The sequence below is a fragment of the Ammospiza nelsoni genome, chromosome 4 (genome assembly GCF_027579445.1).
Source record: "Ammospiza nelsoni isolate bAmmNel1 chromosome 4, bAmmNel1.pri, whole genome shotgun sequence".
Taxonomy (NCBI): Eukaryota; Metazoa; Chordata; class Aves; order Passeriformes; family Passerellidae; genus Ammospiza; species Ammospiza nelsoni.
The window spans coordinates 63,707,624-63,726,085 of NC_080636.1; the positions used below are offsets into that span (position 1 = coordinate 63,707,624).

Consider the following 18,462-nt stretch of genomic DNA (forward strand, 5'->3'; position numbering starts at 1 on the left):
GCACATGGAGAGCTTAGTAGGATTCAGCCTCTTGGCTAAATAAGGAGTCTAAAGAAGCTATAGTAAGGCTGGATTACAAACCAGGTATTTCTTATTTCCTCCCTGAGAGCTGTAGTCAAGATCACTTTGAATATTTAGGAAGCTAATCTGTCTGTTATATATAGTGAGGGAAGCCTGATTTCTGATTTCTTCCCTTTTTAATAATAGTCCATTCTGTACATTCAGCCTGTGCCCCAAGTGGATGTGAATCTTCATTTCTGTCCTTAACTGTGCATGTACAGGACATTTTTGTTGTGCCATGCAGGCAAGTCAGAGAAGAGCAGCAGGAAATGGGGTCTGCAGTGGGTGTGGGAATCCCCATCCCTCTGTGAGCAGGGCTCATGCCTGGGCTTGCCTTGCCAGGGGAAAAGCTGATGCTGGTGGGCACGGACCCAACCCTGCAGGATCCAGGGCTGGGGGTTCAGGGCCAGCATTTGCAGAACACAGAGATGAGCTGCAGGAATAAAAGCATGTCCACCCTGACTCATTAACACACCCAAAGCTTGCACTTCACAGGGCACAGCTCTGACACACTTTTATTGTGCTGTGGTAAATGTCAAGGCTGTCCAGTTATTTGAAGTAGGATAAACGTCTCCTAATAATCTGATAACCTTGGAGATTAGAGCATGTTTTTTTCCCTGTTGCTACCTACAGGCGAATCTTTCTTTCACTCTTGCTCAGCTGGGTGATGTCTCAAGACATAACTGCAGCCTATTTAGAAATATCTTCCCACTGATTTTCCCAGTGGGAGATTTGTTTGTGAAGTCCTGGTTTGAGAAATTGTCAAATGGCTGGACATTTTGTAATTGTACTTGTAATTTTGGACACCTAATACAGATTTTTCAGATGGCTGTTTTGCTCATCATTCAGCTTTAATTTGTGATAATGTACAATTCAAGGTTCTTTCACTCAACTAGAAAAAGGGACTAAAAAGCAATCTCCTTTTTCAGGTGGCAGAGAATCTAAGCATGGTCATCAATGAGTCTATACGTTATTCACAAAGCATATTCAGAGTGTAGTTTTCAAATACAGTTAGATTTTCTTTTTGAGCAACTCACTACTTACTCCCCTCAAACAGCAGCCAGGAAATAGCAATGTTTCTGCTTCATAACATGTTACTACAAGCTTGATGGGGTTTGGTCACAGAGCATTCAGCTGATGGCTGAATAACTGGGAAAAAGCCCCTTGTTTTTTACTAAAAAAAAAAAAAGTGTTAGTCCTTATTCCTCCAGAGAAGGTCTTGGACTTGTGACCCAAAGGTACCAAAAAATTTCTGCTTGTGTGTGTGTGTGTGCATGGGAAACTGTCATTTCTAAGCCTGTCTCATGATAGCTGAATGTGGGGTGGTTATTTTTGTTGGTAATACTATCTGTCTCACAGGGGAGAGGAGAAGCCAGCTCTATTTATAGTTCAGATTCACTGTCAAATGCTATCTTTCACAACAGTTTTATAAATGCTGTGTGACAGATTCTAAACTGGCACGAGCAGCGGCAGAAGAGAATTGTGCCAATTCACGTTAGCCAAGAGCGCCAGCAAAACCATCCCGAGGGTCAGGCAGCACCTCAGAGGCACGGAGCAGCCCTCCAGTGAGCCCCATGGAACACCTCTGCCAGTGCAAGTACTGCTCTGGGTGGCATGAAATCCCGCACTGCACCTCCAGGGAAGGCAAACAGCCCCTGTGCAGCACCCCAGCTGTGCCCTGCGAGTGATGGGGCTGGGGGAGCCCAGCAGAGGTGGGGAAAGTGCTGGATGTGAGAATACACTTTGCAGCACGCAGGCTCAGGAGTTGGGCTTCTTACATAACGTTTTATAAACTCATCCTAAAATTAACTGTATCGGCCACCCCCTTTTGGTCAGTGGGAAAGTGTGTATTAGGTGTGCAAAATTAAAGTAATACCATGACAGGAGCAGCCTATTTTCTGTTTTAAACCCAACAGGTAGATAATACAGCAAATTCTTTAAAGCACTTCAGTTTCATAGGAACCTAAGGGCAGTTTTACATATAAATAGATGTGGATGGGGGTTCAGAGCCCTTGTGTGACCATGTCAGGCTTTTTTCTTCTCTAAACTGCCATGGATAAGACGTGGAGCTCCAGCAGAAAGGAGAGTTAGTTAAGGTAAGTAGAAACCTGGGTGGGAGAGTAAGAGAAAATAACTTATGGAAAATAGACTTGTGAAGTGAGTCTTAGCCAAATGCATGGAAGATTTGAGGTCTGCTTTCCTGCTAGTCATGTCCTGAATCAAGTGAGCTAGAACTAGTGGGAAATACTGTGAAAGCCACATCCCAGTCTAGCCAGCATCCTTGTGGTTCATCTGGTTAGTCACTCAGCTGTAGGAGACATCTGTTAAGCAAACTGTCTTATCTAACAATGCCTTTTTTGTTGCTGGGTTTTTTTAGTGCATTGTTTCTCCCTTGCCCTCTCTTACTGTGCTGTTGGGAGTGGCTTTTTGTCTTCTACCTCTGTGCAGAGCCAAGATGATAGTCTCTGCAGTGCCTGAGTCAGGCCCATTTGCTGTGAGCTGTTGGCAGTTTCATGGTGGGACAGGCCCAGCAGCTTCTTCTAGAGGTGTTTTCCATTGGCATGGGGAGCATTGATACCACCGGCCCCTTGGAATGCACCTCCTGGACAAGTCTGGAAGCTGAAGGAGCCCCTTGGAAAGCTGTTGTGGTGCTAGATTCAAGCCACTGTTGTTGCTGTTTGTAGCCACTTGCAGATATTCAGGCTGGGACATGCCGCTCTCCCTAAGAGCTGAACATTTAAGTCACATTGAAAATGATTCACTGGGAGAGGAAAAATGTCCCTCCGGTATAGATAACCAGTGATGCAGACACCCACAAAGTAAAATGAGGTTAGTTTTTACCTTTTTGCCTTTCCAAGCCTATCATCAGCACATCCAGTGATGTTTGGCTTTCTTTTCTTACAGGGAAGGTATCAGAAATGCTGCCTCTGTGGGCAGCAGTGTCATCGCTTCTGCTCTGTTGGACAGAATCAGCCACTCAGATTCTCTGAGGCTCAGCATAAGTCAGCAGACTTTTGGCTTGTCTTCCCTTGCCACAAATAAGAACCTTTTCCTCAAGAATTAAGCTTTGTTGATTCACAGAGGTGTAGCATTTGCAAACAATTAAGACTGGGCTTTGATATGGAAGAGCATAGTTTGCTGCTGCAGTTTTGGGAGCCTTTTCTGCCTTTTCATTTACGTAGGGACTGACAAATACATATGCATAATCTCTTCAGAACAGTCAGGAATCAGTGCCTGATCTCACTTCAAATGTGGCTGTTATTTTCAACTGGGAAGTTTTTTTCCATGTCATACAGCACTATAAAAAGGGATGATCAGTTTTGCCTTTATTCATCTGATCAATGTATTATTTGCCTTTATCCATCCTTCAGCATCCATCAGTTTATTCGTGTACCTTCCTACATTGAATTACTTTCTTTTTCTGTGCTCAAGAAGGCATTTAAGTGTGCAAGTAATTTAATCCACACCTGAAAACACTGGAAAAACAGTTTCAGGTTGATTTCAAAATATTAGAAATGCTTCAGTCAATAATCTCTTCTTCCATGGAAGTAAAATAATTCTTGCATTTAGGCCCTAAGGACTTTTCACATACTGTCTTTTCAAAACTGAACTAATTGAATGCTTACTTGGGCACAGTATCAGAACAGAGTTTTAAAGTGTTCTAGCTAATCAAAATCACTCTTTATTTAGAGTCTTTAGTTCTTCATTGTACTACCCAGTGTCTTCAAACCCACTGGATTTTATTATTCATGTTAGCTCACTAATTTATTTTCAGGATTTTTCTCAAAATCTGTAAAAATTAGTAATTCTTTTTTATAGCTAAGAGCATTTTTAGCTACTTTCATTTCCCTCGCAGCTTGACCGTTGCTGTGTGTGTTTACGAGGGAAAAGCTTTTCCTTATTACTTTGCTTCAGGATCACTTCTCAGGGCTCAGAGCTCAATTTCTCAAGGGCCAGATGAAGGCAGGAGGGTCCTGTGTTGCTGAGATGTGCCAGCTTTGGGCTGCTGGTGGCCCTTGTCTCTTGGCAATCACCACTTGGCCCCTAGCACCTCATATCTGGTAAAGACAGGATTGAAGGAAATTGTTAACTGGCATGTACAGTGGCCTGGTTTGCACAACATTTGACATTAAAACTGGCCCTTACTCCATCTGTGTGCTTTGGAGTGGGACCAGGAGCTAAATTTAGCAGGTCCTGGCTCCAGGGCGAGCATGGCTGTCAGTCCTGCCTGCAGTGCTCATTGTGACCTGCTTTCCTATTGGTTTACAAAGAGGGGAGCTTCCCTGATAGTTTTTGTATTTTTGGAATGACATTGGTCAGGTTTGTTCTGCTCTTCTCACTCTTATTTAGACATAAATATAGCATTGCTTCACTAGTTATTTGGTGAATAAATGCTGCTCAGCAAGGCAAGTAGCTACTTGGTTTAGTAAAGAGCTGAAAACAAAAGGGATGTTGAAATTCTTATCTGCTTTTTACTATTTACGCCTCCAAAGTAATTGGATACTGGCTTTCAAGTTTTTCTTCTAGCTAGAAGTTTCTGTCTAGAAACTTGATGCTTTTTTAGAATAAACAGAGCCAGAAGTCTGACTCCAGGCATGAATATCAGATGACCTGTGTTAAGAGTGGGGACTTCAGTGCTGCTGACTTCCAATGTTTTTCCAGACAGTAGCAGCAAAAAGGGCTTACTTCAGCTCTGTGTCACCAAGGGCTCCTCTCTGATCCAGTCCAACTCACTCTACAACATCTTTGAAGATAACTAAGTCACCTTCCCAGCTGCACTCAGATCATATCCCAAACGTTACGGGCTGTCAAGCTAGATAATATTTTTATATTCTTGTCTGTGATGGTAATTTTGCTCATTATTTTCCCCTCTTTGATAAAAAGAGCTAATTTGATACTTGAACTTTAAAGATGCACTGCTCCTCAATTGGTAAATTTTGAGGTATTGGAAAATTTGGTAAATTGAGGTTTTGGAAGAATTTGAGGTTGGTAAAATTGTTAAATTTTATGTTTCAATGTGGTACTGATTTTTGTCACAGACAAAAATACTGATTTTTGTCACAGACCAAACATAACAAGATAGTTCCAACTCTGACATTTCAGGAAACTGTTTGTAAAAGAGAAATTTCTTTCAGGCCTTGCTCTGGTTATCAGTGAAGAAGTGACAACTGAAAGAGCAACACTATAAGAGTCTCCTGCTGCACCCTTTCCAACTGAGGAAGGGTCAAGTCAGAGTAGTGCTGCACCCATGATGAAGAAAAACCATGCAGAAAATAACAGACTTCTTTCAAGGGAACTCTTTGCATTTTTGTGACTCAGGTGACACGTTTCTGTTTCTCCAGCAATGCCATTGGTCCCCTGGTCGCACTCTGGCTTATCTACGAGCAAGGTGCAGTAATGCAGGAGGCATCCACTCCCATCTGGCTGCTGTTCTATGGAGGTGTTGGCATCTGTGTGGGCCTCTGGGTCTGGGGAAGAAGAGTTATCCAGACTATGGGTAAAGACCTCACGCCAATCACACCATCAAGGTAGGTCCACAGGTGTCATTGTGGTTGTGTGAACTTTGTGTGTAAGCCAGTCTGAGAAGTTGCTGTATTTTGTTTGTAATGCAGTTTGCTGGATTTGCTGTGCTTTGATTTTAATGATAACCTGACTTTGACTTCTCCATCTTTCTAAAGAAAAAAAAGAAATAAATGAAAAAGGAGAAAAAGAAAGCATGAGAAAAAGAAAGAGAGAAAGGAAAAAGGATAACTGTAATACTGAATGTGTTTAAGGCATAGAGGTCTGCATGAACAGGCAGCAGAGTCTTGTGCTCATGACCTAATTAGCGTGGTAGAAGTTGCATTTGGAAATGGCAGGATTACAGTGGCTTTCCCAGCGTGCTTGAGACCATTAAACCCATATGTATTCATTACAGTAATTTTTGTCTTTAATGCCTACTCGACCTCTGCTGGTGCTTAACCAAATTACTAATTAGGCACGATCCACAGCAGCGTAGAGTAGCGGAGGTCTCTGACGCAGTGAGCCGCGCAGACGGGGTGCTGCAGATGACTAGCCTGTGCCCTGCCCATTGTTCAGCCCTTTCTTGTCCTCTTAACTTACTCACATGACCAAAAATCAGTTGGAGATAAGAGTCGAAAGAAGAAACGGGTAAGACTTTGGCACGCTGCATGGTATCAGTCCGAGCTGATGCAAAGAGTGATTGTGAAGTGTTTTCTTATGCTTCCCGCAGTGGATTCACTATTGAGTTGGCTTCGGCGTTCACAGTTGTGGTAGCTTCCAATGTTGGACTTCCTGTCAGTACTACACACTGCAAGGTATGCCTTTGCCCAGCGACTGCAGTCAAGGCAGTCTGGACTATTCATCTTAAAATTGTGCTGCTCGAGCCAGGGATAATGGCACCGTGAGGGGAAAGCAGCCGCTGGCAGAGGATGGTTAGGTAGGGGTGCCTCATCTTGGTCACGCCAGCAGCGTGGGAAAGTAATCAGGCTTCCAGAAAATGTGTTGGAGTTGTCACATTAAAGTCACTGGAATTGGCCACAGCATAAACCCCATAGCTGCTGGTGAAGAAGAATAGCGCTTGCAAAAGCCTGACCTCAATTTTAAAGCAAACGATTGCGAGGAAGAGCCTGGTTTCCTCTGATGGTGCCATTTGAACCTGGCCGGGTAACATTTCTCCCTTGTTCAGAGGCTGCGCACCATTCATCATTTATACTTGACTTTTCTTGATAAGTGCATGGCATGGGATTTCCTGCATATAACTCTTTTACTACAGGTTTTCCATCTGTCTTTTTTTTTTTTTTTTTTATTTCTTCACAGTGGATTTTGCATTGAAGTAATGTGTGCGCTAACGGTACTTGTAGCCTCAAATGTGGGTATTCCAATAAGCTCCACCCATTGCAAGGTATTGGAGTTTGCAGTGATCCTATCAGTAAATCACATCACTAGGACAAACCATAACAAAATCTGGGAGATACCGACTGTTGCAGATTGCCTTCACTGTGCCGTGCCCTGCAGACCGTGACCGCAAAATAACGGGGCCCGCTTTTAAAGGCAGTACAGCCAAGCAAAGTCAGCATTTTAACTAATTGCACAAAAGTCTGGACTGTCTTTCACTCCTACATGGTTGTATTGAACTAATATAGACATATTAAAATAACATAGATTCGTAGCCTGTGTGAACCCAGTTACGTGTATTTTAAAACCACCTGTATGAAAAACACTGCTACATCATGAAGCTAATATTTTAATGTCTCTCTTCTTTTAAACCCAATTGTCCTCACTTTTGTGCATTGTAATACAGAATCTGGCCCTTGTAATTAGTCCTTTGAACAAGATACTTTGCTTTTTTGTTTGTTTTTTTTTTTTTTAAAGAGCACTTTGTAGTATAGATACAGGCTGGGTAATGAGCACAATTTAATTGTGTCATGAAGACATTTGTATAGCTTGTAGACATGAGGGAGCATGTGGACGTTTACACTACTGGAAGATCATAATGGAATTTGGAATTTTGTTCCCTGGGAAATTCTCAGGTCAAATACCGTGTCTTTTTTCGTTTTGTTTCTCCATGGACTCTCAAGCTCCTGGATGTGCAGAGCTGTTTGTTTCTTTCACCCTCTGGCAGGATGTGGGGAAGCCCCTCCAAAATCAGAGAACCCAGAATGGCAGTGCCTCTGCATCATTGCACACCACCAAGACAAAGTCCTAAAAAAAGACAGTGCCTGTAGGATTCACTGCTGCACCCTGGGGAGCCCCTGGCTGGGGCTGGGGCAGGCAGGTTTCCGGGGATAACTGCTCCATGGCATGGCAGGCAGGCTGGCAAGAAGCCTGGCAGTCTTGCCTGCGACATTGACCTGCTTTCCAGTAAAAGAGTCAATGAAATCCACACATCCTGCAAAATGCCCAAAGTTGGTTCAATTGGCCTTTTTCTAGTGCAAACCATTTCTTCAGAAAGCCTTCCTCTATTGCAAAATCATTTAGTTCTTTTACCCTGGTGCTCTTTGAGAAGCAGCCAAGACTGAGCTGCTCTGAAAGGCTGTTCAGATTTCCTGGCATTGACTGAACTCTGGTTCCTCTGAATAAGGCAGGGAGGGGAAAAATAATAACAATGTTATCCACTTCTAAAAACGCTAGCCTGAAACCACCTCCCTTTAGGCTGACTGGTATATCAAATGCATGATGAAGAATTTGCCAGGGAGAATAATACAGCTTTGATTATCCCAGTTGCTTGCCTGAAACACTTCTAGCCAACTGTTGTAAAAGAGAAAACATACTTTGGTCCAAACAAATAGACTGAATTTAAAAAGAAAATGTCTTGGAAGCCAGAAGCTAATGAGAGGGGTATTCATTCACTGAATGCAGCTAAAAGCTTGGTCTTTTCTAATTGCAGAGCAAAATAGTTCTTTTTTTAAAAATACTTCCGTAAAAGCAGCTAATGTGGTTAGTCTGTGTCTGTTCCCTGTAGCTTGCTGTATCTCATTAGATGGATCATTCTTTAATGGGAAGATCCACTTTGCAATAGGATTAGACTGTTCCAGGGATGTCATGTTATTATAACTGACTCTGTGTTTCAGAAAATGAGATCCTGAGTTGAAAAATCCTAAACGAGCAACACAAGATAAAGCAAACACTTGTAACTGATGTATTCTTGTATTCCTTGCTTTCTTTGAGGGCCAGGGAAGGAATAAAAGAATTGTTAAATATCATTTGGTCCATGTGAAAATGCCTTGCTGAAAGTGCTGTCAAACACCGAGTCAAAAACGCCTTCTTAAAAATCAGCAGAAAAATTATTTTGTCTTAGAAATCCAAAAGAAAACAAGTTTGAGGTGAGCGTAATCTTGAGCCTCCAGCATCAGGGATTGGGATTTATTCTTTTCCTCAATATTTGCTCCACTGCAAAATAGCATTTGCTTGAGTGGAACCCTTCTGAAGGGGTGTCAGTCACCTGAGTGTGCAGCAGCTGGATAAACTGATGGCAAATAAGGAGCAGCATGAAACAGATGAGGTGTAGGGAAACCTTTTTGAAGTGAAACAGTATAGACTGTAATGAAAAATGGAGACCAAGTCTGAAGCTCGGAGCAGCAGTTTTCAGATCTCACAGCAGATGCGGTGGCAAACTGGAGGTTGGTAGCAGGAATAAAAGCATTTAGCTTCTGGGAAAGGTTTGTAAAGCCCTCTCAGATCAGGACCTGCCTTTGGTCTCCATGAGGTGTCACTGCCCCATGTGCCTGTCCCACATCAATGGCCAAGCAGCGTTTTCACTCTCAGTGCCTGCTGAGAGCCTGAACTGCACCTTCATCTTTGCCACAGGTCCAAGAGGAGAGGAAAGACCCTTGAAAGCCTCCAAGTCAAGAGGGCTTGGAGGAAAGACCTTATCTTTTGAGCCTCAGAGGAATTTGTGGGTGTGAATGCAGTAGCCACATTGCTCTGGCTGCGCCAGTTCAACCTCCCCTGGGATTTAGCACTGGAAAGCCAGAGGGTGGGAATGCATTCCTTCCCTTTCTGCTGCCCAGGTGGGCAAATGATCACACAGAGTCTTAGAGTGCCTGTTTTTTGTTCTCAGATTGGAGATTTAGAAATAGGCATTTCTTAGCTGTACCAGAGTGTGTTCATGTAAGATAAAATTAGAGTGCAGCAGTTAAATGCTTTTCCTCTGCAAAAGTGACTTTGCTGAGGTCATTCTGCCAGCTCCATTTTGCCATTATGATTTTGCGGTTTTGAAAAATATTCTCTGTTGCTATGATTGAATTATCATGTTCTGTGTGTTCTTATTATACAGCATTGCACAGGAACAAGAGAGCCAAAAGCATTTCTGTAATGCTTTAAGCAGAGCATACTGAAGGCAAACTGCACTGGTTTCAAACCAATCTCAAAGTAGATACCATCTGAAATTCTACAGAAGGTGTAGTGTGCCTACACCCAAGGATTAGATCCTCTCCTAACCTCTAGTCTATCAAAAATCACTATTAATAAACTAAACTTTAATAATGTTTAAAACAGATTGCCAATGCCATCATTGCTGATACCATTTCAGTTTCAGGAAGTATTTGGAGATTAGTGTACGTAGACTGCAGCCTTGCTCAATAAGTAACACACACCAAATGTAAAGCTGAGCCTAACAGCTGAGCTGCTGAAAACCCAAATGCTCTTTCCTTGGGTTGATACTTTGATGTAGTCACAAGTGTGGGGTTCCTCTTCACCTAGGTACACCTCCACCTCCTCAGCACACTTAGCCCTCCTAATTGCAGAACAGCATATTGTTCACTCCAGGAGTATTCAGATGAAATATCCAACAAATGTCATTTTTGGGTCAAATTTTCAACAGAGACCTTATTGATCATAGAATATCAAGTTTAGTTTTCCCTTGTTCTGTCACAGGCCCCCTAGAGTTACAGGGTCTTCCAAAAGTAACTCTTCTCCAAAAAGAAATGTTTAGCAGTAGTTAGAAGCTGAACAGGTGTTAGCAAAACATGCAGATTTTATATCCCCAGCTATCTATCCCTGATTCCCTGTACTCCTGGCATGTATCATTTTCCTGGCTCTGTGCAAGGGGAGCAACCCATCTTTTGATCTCTAGGCAGGGACTGATACTCCCATTAAGAAAATAAGCAGGGAGGCAGGGATGGCACTTCAGGGAGCACATGCCCAGCTGTGTCTTGGAGTTTCCTTACCTTCAAAACAGAATGTTTCTTCCACATTTCTTGCTGCTTTACTGTGCACTTTGAATAGACTTACACTGTTTTTGCTAACAGCATGGAAAGCACTTCCAGGGCGGAAAGAAAATGTAGTCTTTATGAAATTCTTGTATCATTTTTCATTGAAAATGTTTTTCTCAGTCCAGTTTTTTTTTCTTAAAAACTGATATGCTGGGTTTATACCTGAGTTTATAAAGTGAAAATACCTTTGAAGGAAGAAAAGGTTGCGGCTTTGCCCATAACACAGTGTGTTTTTGTCTACAAAACCACTGACCTACCAGGTGCCCTGGTGGTAATGTCTTTGAAGGATATCTTGGTGTTTTATCCATTCCCCACGATCCTCTTGGTGTCTGGACAGTTAGTGTGCCCCATAATATAGTCTGGTGCCTTTTTCTGCAAGACAGGATTTTAGTTCTGGATGCTTTGTTTACCTCACAGGGCTCAGATCCATGGGTTTGATGTACTGTGTCTAAGCCTGCCCTGCCTTTCTGCCCCCTGCCAAGGCACCATCGCTGCCACAGGGTGGGCTCAGCTGCTTTTACCCTGCCCCTGCCATCCTGTTTGTGGCCTGCAGTACTGGAAGGTGGATGTGGTGTTTTGAGGCTGGGCTGTGAGCTGCACAGAGAGGCAGGACAGGCAGGGCATCCCAAACCAGCAAGAGGACAGGCAGTGGGACAGGAGCCATACTAGCTGTCCTGGCCTGCCCCATGAGATGCTCTCCAGCAGAGCCTTAAAAACTGCTTTCCTGGTGTTTTCCTGATTTAAATTGCAATCAGACCACAGTCACTGGACTCTTGCTCTCTCCCCCATGGACTGAGTCAGGTGTAGGGCTGCCTCAGTTGCACTGAAGGCTCATTTAGGAGTTAGCAGGGCAGAGAAAAACTCACCAACATAGTTTATTGCCTTTGGCTGACCCCAAGACCCGTGAAAAATAGGACAGCATTGAAAAACAAAGGTTTAAGTAGCCTGGAAGTGTCACCTTCCTGCCCCCACACCAGGACAGTGCCATTGTCATCCTCAGGGGCTCCTTTACCTCAGGGCATCACTTGGTATCAGCTGACTGGCATTGGTGTGGCCGTGGGCATGTTACAGGTGCTCAGACCGACCCCTCACCCCCTGCCTCCCTCTCTCTTCCCCACGCTCCCAAGGTTGGCTCCGTGGTGGCCGTGGGCTGGATCCGCTCCAAGAAAGCCGTGGACTGGCGCCTGTTCCGCAACATCTTCCTGGCCTGGTTTGTGACTGTGCCTGTGGCCGGCCTGTTCAGCGCCGGCGTGATGGCGCTGCTGATGTACGGGATCCTGCCTTACATCTGAGGAGCTTCCTCTGCTGGGAAAAGGGGAAATGGCCGAGCTACAGCCCATGGGAGAAGCGTTCCCGTGAAAGAAGCAGTCGGAGAGGATCCATCTTCCATACCTAACTTCTTATCTACTGTACATAACAATGTGTCATATTGGTGACATGGTGATGTGGTGCCATTTCTTATATATTAAAGAAATATATATGCATATAGTAGGTAACAATACCTAAGTTATATCATCAGTGGGGTGAAAATAATTGCCTAGAACTTAATATTTAGTAAAATTTGTACATAGTGTATCATTTTGGTGGCTATTTTTTAATCTTTTGAAGAAGAGTATGAATTAGGAAATGTTTCTTGTCCATTTGATATAAGAAGAAGCGAGGTACAGGACTGCGTAATACATGACTTTTTTTAAAGCTATTAAGATACTGGAACAAAATAAAATGTGCAGAAGTGCTTTTCATGAAATAACTTTGTTCATATCATACTGATTTTCGTGTATCATAGCGTGATGGTTATGGCTGTGTAAATACTTATGAACAGTAACTTTTAAATGGTGCATTTCCCTTATATATTTTGGATAAGAAAGTTTAGGAAGTACCAAAGAAGCAGGGGAATAGCTTGCCGATATTATGTTGTTGTCTCCACGTGTGTTGTGTTTCCCCACCTCTGATTCAACGTTGTTTCACCGAGGTCTGGCCAGTGAGGCCGGGGTAGTACTGTTCATGTCTTAATGTAACTTTAAAAAAGAAAAGCGCACACAAAAAATTAGTTCTTGTACTTAGTAGGCAGCCCATGGCTCTCCACATTAGCTGATAGTAGACTGACTTCATTTTGTGGGTTGATACTCGAGTATCTCACTGCTCACCTTCTACCTTCCCCCTTCAAGTCTCAGCTCCCGGCTGCCCTGCTGTGGGTTCCTGCGGAGCGCCAGCCTCCCTCCTCCTCCTCTCCATCAGACACAGTGCACTCTCAGGTACAGGAGCGGGGCCTGGGGCACCCCTGCGTGCAGAGGGACGGGCAGCAGCGGCGGGACAGGGCTCAGCCCTGGCTTTGTGCCTGGCGGCCATGGGCGCCCACGGGAGTGCTGATCCATGCAGGGGAGGGCGTGAGCGGGTGCTGCCTCCCCCCTGGCAAGCGCCGTGCCAGCCACAGCCAGCCAGCCTCCTGCTGTGCTCCTGCAGCAGGGAGGGGACGGGGACCTGGCCCTGTGTGGATGGAGGTTGAATGGTAACCAGCATTTGGGATGAGATTTTTTTCACGGCAGCTCAGGGGAAAATGGCCAGCTACATCCCCTGCACGCCTTTGGAAAGCACATTTGAGTGAAAGTTACTGATTTATGCGTGGGAGGCAAAGGGCAAGGGGTGCCCAGAGGAGGTTGGGAATCTATTACTGTTTAAATGCTGCTAAAATTTTGATAAAATGTTCTTGGTACTCCATTGTGATTTTTCCATTGGTCATTCATACCAAATTTATAATAAAAAGATAAACAGCCCCTATAAGTGCCTCTTGCGTTTCTGGAGTGTTACTCAGCTGTAACGGGAAGGCTCCCTGGGCAGTTAAAGCCTACTCCTTGGCATCTGCCGCCCTTTGTCCTTTGTGTGCCGTGGTCAGTGGGATCAAACTGTGCTCTGTGTGGTGCTGACAAAACCTCCCTTTTCTCCTGCTGTCCTGGCAGCCCCAGAGCCCAGCCAGCTCTGCCCGGGCTCGGCTCACAGGCGTCTCTCGGTCGAGCTTCGGGGGCTCGTGGGCTGCTTCAGACACATTCCCTGGGCACTCGCTGCCTCCAGCTGCCTCCCTCACCCTGGCTCTCTTCCTGAGGCTCTGGAAGCATCCCTATTGCCATGGCAGCATGCTGCTCGGTTTCCAACCCCTCTGAAACCCTAGAGCTGTGCTATAAATAGTGCTGGCAAATGGGTGGGATGGGTGGGCAGCAGCTGAATGCCCAGAGCAGTCAGTAAATGCACAGAGAAAATTTGGGAGCTGTGGAAAAGGGTTGAAGAGCTCTCCTTATCTTAGCGCTTGCATAAAGAAATGCCTGCCCAGTGGCCCAGCAGCTTCCCACCTTGTTTTATCTACAGAGACAAACCAGAGTTCTCTCACTCCAGTGGCAGGGACGCAGCTGCAGCCCTGCCAGACACAGGCAGCATGCAGAGGCTGTGCCAACTCTGGGGGTATGTGATAATCCCCCAGCACACACAGCTGGGTGTCTGTCAACACACAGATATATAAATAAAACTGCTGTGAAGGAAATGGCTGGCAAGGGAGGACCTCCAAAATATTCCTGCCCCAGCTACAATAACCTTCACTGTGGAGGGAGATGGAGAATCCAAAGCGACTTTCTTCACACCACAGAGGTGTCCTTTGACACCCCAGAGAAGCAGAATCTGCACAACTGCTGAAACATGGTGCAAATATGGGCACAGTTAAAACTCCCTTTGCCCAGCCAGCAATCAAAATGGGTCTGTTTTCAGCTCAAGAGAAGGTGGGCAATTTGCATTTTTTCAGCAGCATCGGAGCTCAGTGGGGCTGGAGAGCTGGGCTTGTTCAGCCAAGGCCTATTTCACAAGCAGATGCTGATAGACCTCGACAGAGACACGGGATCTTGGCACCCTGCAGGGCTGCCCTGTCCCTGACAGAGCTCTTCCCGCCGTGGATCACAGCCACCAGGGCTGCAGCCCTCCTGGGCAGGACACAGGACAGCGGGGCTGTCACCAGGCAGACCTTGCTGCGTGCTGGGGAGGAGTGTGCACAGGCTGCTGGGGCTGCAGGAAAAGTGAACTCAAGAAACAGGTCAGAAGAGAGATAGAAGGCTGATGGAAATATTTATTACAAGTAGAAAGTGTTTTAGGCAAGGAAATGCAGCCTGAATTTCAGAAACCAAGGTGCCTACTGGATCTCATAGATCAGTGGTAAATCTTTGACTCCAATCAGCCTGAGGAGAGCCAGCTGGCAGAGTGAAGGTGCTAATAGAATAATTACCCTCATCAACCTCTCCTGCCCCCAGCTTTCACCCCACTACCAGATTTCATGGTTTGCCCTGGGAGTTGCTTTGCCTTTGCATGATGGTTGCTGGGATGGTGCTGGGACACGTCATTGTCACCAGCTCTGCTTGTGCTTCTTGGCAGATGCCCCGTGATGATGAAGTTGCTGTGGCATGGTGACCTGTGCATCCTGCTCTGTCCTCCCCAGCAGAGCAGCCCTGTTTTGCCAGCTCCCTGCTGCTGGTCTCCCACCTCCCAGGTGAGTGTGCTCATGGCTGCTCTGCCTGGCCAAACACCCCTTGGAGCACGAGCTCTGCCCATGCTGCAGGCACTGAGGTTTGTTCTGGAGCTGGGCACTAAGTGCTCCTTGTGGGGACATGTGAGGTGAGAGAGGCCAGGAGATGCAGTGGGGAGGAGCATGGGGCAGGACAAAGCAAAGGCACAAAGCCCTTTGTTTGTGGTAGAGAGACCTGGCTTGCTTTGAGATATCCTATTCCAGGCTTGGGAGCTATGTGCTCCTGGACTGCAAGATGGTACTGATGGACAGATCCCCATTTTGGGAGGGCAAAAGAGTGTTTGAATTAGTGTCCTGTGCTTTTGCTTCTCTAGAGAAGGTAGATGATGGGGAAAGTGGTTTATTCTGGTTCTGGGTTTCTTTTTTTAAAGACCCTTGGTTTTGTGTTCCCGCTTTTATGGAGCTTGTTCTGGTGACACTAATGATTGGTTTGATGGAGCATTGCCTCCACCTGCTGGTTACCAAAAAGAAGTCTGAACTGGAGTAAGATTTTTATTGCTAATGTGAAGCTTTGTGAGCCTCCTTTTTCTAAGCAGTAAAGCAAAGCAGAAATTAATTATACATAACAAAAAAGTGGACTGTGCTCTTTCCAGGTGAAAATTGTAAGTACAAACATGCATTTATTTGTAATTTAGTTATTACAAATAACTAAATCTTGCACACTGAGTTTTATTTCCAATATCTTAGGTTCTAGGAGAAAAAGGTTGCACTGAATTAAATTACACTTTCATTCTGATTGATACAAAAAGGTTTTTCTTCTACTTGTCTTGCAAAAGTAACCAGTATGTCACTTGAGTTCTTAAAATTAGGCTTTTTTTTTAGCATCACTGAACTTCTACACTGGTCCTATTTTAGCACTGTATTGATGAGCAAACACTTTGTCCAGGGGTAGTATTATTATACCCCTTATTCAACTATTTGCAGTTTTCAGAGGGGTATTATTTTTCCAAAGTGAAATAGTATTTTTAACTTGAACAAATATGCTGTGCTGCTGCCAGCTTTCAGGTGCAGAGGTTTTTTCTGTGAGAAGGTGAATGTAAATAACAAAAGCTTGTTTCCTTCCTTAACTGCAACCAGCTTCAAAACAAAGAGCCTGGAAACCAAGCACAAACAATGTCTGAGTTCCATGGCTCCTTGCATCTGCCCCAGCTGACAATAAACATCCAACTTCAGGAAGATGACTTCTCATCTGATAAACCCTAAGTTCAAGGATGTGACATGTGTTACTGCAGTGCAAATATTTACTGTAGATCATTATTCATTGCTTCAGGAAGAGCAAAAGGAGTGGCAGGTGTCCAGCTGGTGGCCAGTCCTCTCCATTGCCCAGCTGCAGCCACCCCCTGGATGGACCTTCCCACATTTTGGCACAGTGCATGCCAGGGCCGTTGCTGGGAGCAGCTCATGCAGCTTACAGAATTCAAGTTGCTGCTGAAGAGCTTGTTCCTGGTCTCTCATTGTAAGGACAGTGGGGTTCTCTGCCTCTGAAAGCTGACTTCATTCCCTAACTAGGGAGACCCCACCAGTCCATATCCTTCCCCTGGCACAAAGGGAGAAGCTCCTTGTACCTGCAGATCAAGTTCCCAGTGTCAGGGAAAGGCAAGGAGGGTGTAGTACACTGCTCTTATGTGAAACAGAGAGATGGCTCTGAGTGGAAAGCACTAAAGCATTTTTCGATGATACTAAAACTGCTTTCTGACTGTGAGAGGATTTATCAAATGTTTTGCTGGAGGGGAAAAATATAGGATGGTTAATCTGAAAATGTTACCTTGCTATCTTGATGTACTTTGTAATGGATGATCTTCTCTTGATCTTGCAGGACAGTGTTGAGAATCCTTTTAATTCCTATGGAAAACAGGCACTCCTAGAACTGCCCAAAGTTTCTGGTCTGAATAATTTTCTGTATGCCTGATTCTTCCACTCATTCTTGCTTCTCATGGAATCCTGGTGATCTCTGTAATGGAAATTGCATGTGACATGTCTTTCACACTCATGGGCTTATCAAGGTGAAGCTGACAGTTCCTCTCCTCTCAGTCTCTGACTTTGCATGACAACCTGCAGTAAGTCTGGGCTGCTTTCTGACAGATGGCTGCTTCTGTTTCCCGTGGGAACAGAGATGCTTTGTTGCACTCATAAAGTGCCTGTCAGTGCTGGGGTCAAGTGCTGCTCAAAATACACCAAAACCAATGTGGAACTGGCACAAGAAATTATGAAAGGGAGAAAGAGAACTTGAGGCTGGACCCAAGGACCACAAAGAGCTTGGTCACTTTATGGGGACAATGTCACAAATCCAGTTCTGAGGATGAGCTTTGGATGGCAGACAAAGGTGAATGCACCTGGATTTTTTAGGTCACGGCCATGTGCTGCTTTTGCTGCTTTCCAAAGCTTTAGATATTTTTTCCTGAGCACTTAGAACAATTTGGATGCAGAAATCTGTGACCCGAATCTTTGAGACAGCAGTTCAAGAGCTACATTATGTAAAGGTCAGCTAAAAACCTTTTCTTATATTTGGGTTAAGGTTTCTAAGCACTGCAGAAAGATGTTAAAAGGCTTTATCAACTTGCCGGCTGTTCTCTTCCATAAAACACTGTCCTTCCTATTCCAAATAATGTTCATTTAGGCAGTTTTCCTTCCTTTATGAAGGCTGGAGTAAATGCTTTTAGATATCTTTTGAAGAAAATCTCCTGGATTCACATTATTTGTCATATTTATTATGGAAAAGACTTCTTATTTGTTTGCTTCATCCTTTCATTTCAGATAGTTTGCATCAAATAAAGATATTTCTTTTGTTATTGAAAATTACTCCAGATCCCCTTTGCACAGGAATGTACAGAGACAAAATTTTCTAATTTGGAAGAACCAGTTACGAATGTGAGGAGTTTGCAGATGATGTTGATAAAAAGCACTAGTACCAGGATAAACAGAAAGGATAGAAATAAATGAGGTGGGAAGGGCATACTAACAACACCGAAATAGCCTTCAGAGATCAAGAGATTGTGGCTGAGACAAATAATGGCAGAAACACAAGCTTCTGATCCAAAACCAGAAAAAGAGCATTGCTGCAGAGATGCAAATGGCCTTCCTCAAAATTCACCAGCTTTGGGGGGCCTCTGTTAGAGTAGATTCAACTGG

The 18,462-nt window shown here is 44.5% G+C and overlaps 1 protein-coding gene across 5 annotated transcripts in view; it reads left to right on the top strand.

Moving 5' to 3' along the window:
• The window catches only part of SLC20A2 (solute carrier family 20 member 2), a 56,712-nt gene extending 43,156 nt beyond the window's left edge, over nt 1–13,556 (top strand). For 3 of the 5 annotated variants that reach the window (XM_059471449.1, XM_059471448.1, XM_059471450.1), the window contains exons 9-11: nt 5,403–5,588; nt 6,293–6,377; nt 11,903–13,556. In XM_059471449.1, the coding sequence (XP_059327432.1) occupies nt 5,403–5,588; nt 6,293–6,377; nt 11,903–12,067 (436 nt within the window). In that variant the 3' untranslated portion in view covers nt 12,068–13,556. The other 2 variants (XM_059471451.1, XM_059471452.1) reach the window with 2 other exon arrangements.
• Nucleotides 13,557–18,462: the final 4,906 nt, after the last annotated feature.